The sequence below is a fragment of the Salminus brasiliensis genome, chromosome 10, assembly GCF_030463535.1.
Source record: "Salminus brasiliensis chromosome 10, fSalBra1.hap2, whole genome shotgun sequence".
Taxonomy (NCBI): Eukaryota; Metazoa; Chordata; class Actinopteri; order Characiformes; family Bryconidae; genus Salminus; species Salminus brasiliensis.
Window position 1 is genome coordinate 10,396,468 of NC_132887.1, and position 5,121 is coordinate 10,401,588.

The window sequence follows — 5,121 nt, forward strand, 5'->3', positions numbered from 1 at the left end:
TCCACAACCACCTTTAATGTGAATTTGGGGTCACTGTCCTGTTGATACACCCAATTTTGTTTTAATCATCTAGCTGATGGTTTTAGGCTACGCTAAAGACCTTTAAGGTAGACAGCCTTCATTATTCCTGCATTATTCCACCCAACCCCTCACTCCTTCAGACATACCTGTGGTCAGTGTGGCCAAACAACTCAATCTTTGTCTAATATGACCAGAAAATGCAGCTATTAATTATCTTAAACTACATTAATTATAATTTTTTCTTTTACATTTTCTTCTGTAAAGATGTTTTACAAATGAAACAATATATGTGTCCACTAGAGGGCAGCACTGTCTTAAAGTCTATTGATGCTCTTTGCCTCCTGTAGGATCTCTCCGACAACCACCTCCAGTCTGCTGGAGCAGAGTGTGTAGCAAAGATGCTGCTGGATAACATTTCCATCAAATCAGTCAAACTTTCCGGTACTGAAAACACTGTTATCATTATTAATCTGACATTCAGTCACATCACATCAGAGACACATGATCATGATCCTCTTGTTTGTGAACAGGAAATGGATTTATTGAGGATGATGCGAAATGGTTTGCAGAGGCCTTCTCTGTAAGTTAGACCACAACTGCACATCCTATCCTCATCCCAGCCTGATGAAGCACCAGTTCTAACATTAGCTTGTCCTCTCTGTTCAGAGCAACTACAGAGTGAAAGAGTTAGACCTGAGTCACAACCAGTTCTCTGGAAGAGGGGGGGAATATCTGGGTCAAATGCTGGGTTGGTATAATTTACAAGCCATGATTTATTACATATGAGAGAGTTTGATATGTTTACTGTATGTGTATGAGGATGTGATCAGCATTTGTATTCATACAGCTAATAATGAGGGCATTGAGCTCCTTGACCTCAGCTGGAACCACCTCCGGATGAAGGGTGCTGTGGCTTTCTGCGCCGGCCTTAAGGTGTGAGAAGCTACAGAGGAAGACAAACAATCTGAGAATTACATTAAGTTTAAAAAGAAATAACAATAATTTAAATTAGTGCAAAATTTATATTTGAATACTTTCAGGAAGAGATTATAAAGTTGGTATGTTTGGATGACCATGTTAACAATTTGTGTTTCTTAAATGCATTGTACTATAAAATAATAACCTAATATATGGATTACTACTATTAATATTTTCTTCAACATTTTGTCATTTTGTAAAATTTTTTATTGGATCAGAGTACCATAAAAAGAAATATTGCAAAAAATAATAATGTTGGTCCATTTATTATTACATTTTTATTAAATCTTATTATTAAAATATTATTATTAAAATTAAAGAGCAGATGACACTTGTCTGCAACTTTTTGAACAGTGATTCCAAACTTTTGAGTGCTACTGTTTTTCTAGTCCTCACATATGCAGTATATAACTGGTCTGTTTACTGGATATGATTGGACAACTGTTCTGTCTCTCAGGTCAATGTGACTTTGAAGCACTTGGACCTCTCCTGGAACGGCTTTGGTAATGAAGGAGCGCTGGCTTTGGGTGAGGCGCTCAAATTCAACAACACCTTAGTGTACCTGGACCTCAGTAACAACCGCATCACTAATGAAGGTGTAGGCATGCTCTGCAAGGGCCTGGAGGCAAACGACACACTCCGAACACTAAAGGTGAGTCTGGAGTATCAACTTCAACAGTTCACTTGAGAAAGTTTGTGAGAACACGTCTGTGTTTGTGACGTGACACACAGGGTGAGGGAGAACTGAACTGTAGACCTTGGGAGCAGCGTTTGCTTAAGACCTGCTGTTTTTTTTTTTTTACCTTATTTAACTGATGTAACTTGGCTTAGTCATTTAGAGTAGACAATGAGTTTGTTCTGTAAAGGACGTTCACAAATACGAGGATCAGATAAGAGTAAATGGTGTATCTTCTTGCAGCTGGCCTATAACTCTCTGACAGTGGAGGGAGCCTTGGCCTTGATCAGTGTTGTAAAGAACACACCCAAAACTGCCATCGAGGAGATCAACATATGTGTGAGTCTCACGTATGACACTTACATGATAAGCCTTTGCAATAAAGAGGTGAGATAAACCAGCCCTTCATTCTTTATATGCTTTAGTCTTTCAAAAAAAGGAGAATTATTACATTACATATATTGTTATTGTCATGTTATTGAAAACCCCATTGGATACCTCTGGTCAAATGACATATTATCTTGGATTTTTTCATATAAAAATACTAATCTCATTAGAAAGTAGTAAAAAGTAAAATTGCATGGCAAAGTTTTTAGAAGGGAACACTTTTGACATTTACTTTTACATTTATGGCATTTAGCAGACGCTCTTATCCAGAGCGACTAACAAAGTGCTGTTGAAGTACACATATTTTGGAAACAAATGCTGTGCACTGAGGAAGTTAAACCTCTTTGGGCATAATCACCAAATGAATCCCTGAAGCAGCATTTGATGAAAAGAAGCCCTTGCCGACTGTTAAGCACAGGAGTGCATGGTTTATGCTTTGGGGTTATGTGGCAGCCAGTGGCACAGGACACGCTCCACAGATTCTACTGTGTTGTCAGCAAAATCTGAAAGCAAATGTGACACAGTCAGTCAAGACACTTTTTTATGGCCCTCACAGTCCCCTGATCTAACATTACTGAAAATCTTAAACATACTGTGCAGCAAGGCAACCAAAGAGCAAAACCTGAAGTATGTAGGAGTAGGTAAAATTCCAGTGAACATTTACAAGCTGTGTATCTGCCAGATATCTGCCAAAGTAGTTGTTACTAAGTACTGACTTAGTAGGGTGTCCACATTTCTGCCCAAGCCAAAATTACTATTTTATTTATTTTCACTGTTTTAGATTATTTAAAAATATTTTTTCTTCTTCTTCTCTTGTAAAGATATTGTTTGAGATGTTTCATACAACAGTGACAGCATATCCTTATATGCTTATAAGACTGTGTGTGTGTGTGTGTGTTGTAGAATGTGTTGGTGAATGAAAATTTTGTGCAGCTTCTGGAGTTAACATGTCAGGAAAACCCGAGTCTGGAGGTGCAGTATGGTGGGGTTGGGGGCTTTATTGCCAAAAAACCTCCAAAACGTCCTGATCCAATGAAAGTCATTCAGGTAAGAGAGGGATTTTTATTGGATTTTATTGTATTTTTTCCTGATTTAATTTTTTTCACGAGTTGAACCTGACAGTTTCTCTTTACATTGTGTCAAAACATCAATATAATTTGAACCAATAGAAATGCCCCAGAAATCTTTTCACACAGACTTTCAGTTAAGGTTTTTTTTTCTTCTTCTGTAAAATTGACACTTTGGGGATTGAAGGTTTTTGCATTACAGCAGCGATATATGTATAAAAATGAAACCATAAGCAAAAAAAGCAAGTAATACATTTCTAGGAGTTTTGGAATATTTATTTTATATTTATAAATATATATATTTGCTGTTGGGCAAAACTGTAAACTTTTTAGGAGAAGATACAACATCAACTAATGGACGTTAATTTATTTTTTTATTTTATATTTTAAGTATTTTTGGGACATTTTTCAAACTGAGAATTCTGTTATGTGACACTTGACTGACACTGTAAGTGAAACTGTATTCAGATAATGTAAACAAAAAAAACCCACTGATATTTAGTTTTGCAGCACAGCTGTAGTGTTTGTGTTGAGTCTATTCAATCTGTAAGCAGAGTGTCTCTTTCCTTTTTTTTAAGGATTACCTTGATGAGCGTAAGCTTCGCCTTTGGGATTTCTTCCGGAATATTGACAAGGATGGGACAATGCGTGTTCCTGTCTCAGAATTCAGAAAGGCTGTACAGGCATGGGCCCGTGTCTCAGTCACTGACATTTCCTAATGCACTCACTGTGGCTCAGTGCTCTGAATCTTACTGCATTGATTTTGTCTAGGGTTTTTTTTCTGTGTATTTATACCAGCTCTTTTATAATGCCCTTATTGCTCCTTCTGCTGATACAGAACACATACTTCAAGCTGTTCCTGTGTGTCCTTCAAAGTCACTATGAGTTATTTTCTGTTCACACATTGCAGCAATCCAGCATCCCGCTGGATCGCTTCCAGATTGAAGAGCTCATTCAGAGACTGGACCGGGAAAGAACAGGCAGTGTAGACTATAGGTGGGATGATTTCTTTAAAGCTTTTTTTTTTTACATGCTAACAGAACCATTGCAAGGTCATATATGTGTTATCATATAATGTCTTATCATATAATAATATAATATATATTAATATATTTTATTGACATCCTGCAGAGGCCTGGCTGACACCAGGAAACAGATGATGAGGGACCACCGGCGGCAGTTGCGTAAAGTGGAGTCCCGCCAGAAGAAAGAGAAGCAGAAGAGCGAGCGCATCCTCAAAACCTTTCAGACAGCTGTGGAGGCGGTCACCCCCCGCAGCTCCATGGTCATGTCACCAAGCGGAGCTAAAGAAGACTCCAGCGGGCCTCAGCCTTTCTCAGCCACACCCCTCAGCTCCTGGCATCACATTATCATGTCTAACAGCAGCCGCTACTCCGTCACTAACCTGAGCAGTGAGCACGTCCACCTGCCCATGATAGGACGCACTTCATCGTCCAGGCCGCTCAGCTCACCGGCCATGCGATCCTATTCCCAGCCCAACCTGATGGATGACGGCCATCTGCCATTTCTGACCAAACCTGCATCTGCCCAAGGAATTCACTCCACCTCCAATCCAAGTGAAGGAACTAGAAAGCTTAGCCCCACTGCCAACCTCCTGACTACATCAAGACCTGCACTAAACGCCAGTCAGCCTGCCAAAAGAGTTTCTAAGGGGAAGAAAAAGACGAGCAAAAAACGAGCAGAGAAAACATCCAAGAACCAAAGTGTCAAAACAAAGTAAAAGTGGGCAGATTTCTGTTAATTAAGAAGTAGAAAACACAGCCTTTAGTTTTAGTCTTTCATAAAAAAATATCAGTCATCCAGTCCAACCATTAATGGATGAAGTCTGGCTTTGATTAAATTTGTCTTTTCTCACTGCCAGCTCTTTTACACCTGTTGTAAACCCCCTTATCCAGAGTCCCATTGCGCCCCCTCATTAATTCTTCATACAGGGTCCTACTGGTCCCTCTCTAATATTTTGATGAAGGCTAT

The 5,121-nt window shown here is 39.1% G+C and overlaps 1 protein-coding gene across 1 annotated transcript in view; it reads left to right on the forward strand.

Moving 5' to 3' along the window:
• The window catches only part of lrrc74a (leucine rich repeat containing 74A), a 5,494-nt gene extending 624 nt beyond the window's left edge, over nt 1–4,870 (forward strand). Inside the window, exons 3-12 of the mRNA XM_072690200.1 lie at nt 369–462; nt 552–601; nt 688–769; nt 869–954; nt 1,457–1,651; nt 1,919–2,014; nt 2,966–3,109; nt 3,708–3,812; nt 4,040–4,125; nt 4,261–4,870. Coding sequence (XP_072546301.1) covers nt 369–462; nt 552–601; nt 688–769; nt 869–954; nt 1,457–1,651; nt 1,919–2,014; nt 2,966–3,109; nt 3,708–3,812; nt 4,040–4,125; nt 4,261–4,870 — 1,548 coding nt within the window. The remainder of the gene's footprint in view (nt 1–368; nt 463–551; nt 602–687; nt 770–868; nt 955–1,456; nt 1,652–1,918; nt 2,015–2,965; nt 3,110–3,707; nt 3,813–4,039; nt 4,126–4,260) is intronic.
• The last annotated feature ends 251 nt before the right edge of the window (nt 4,871–5,121 follow it).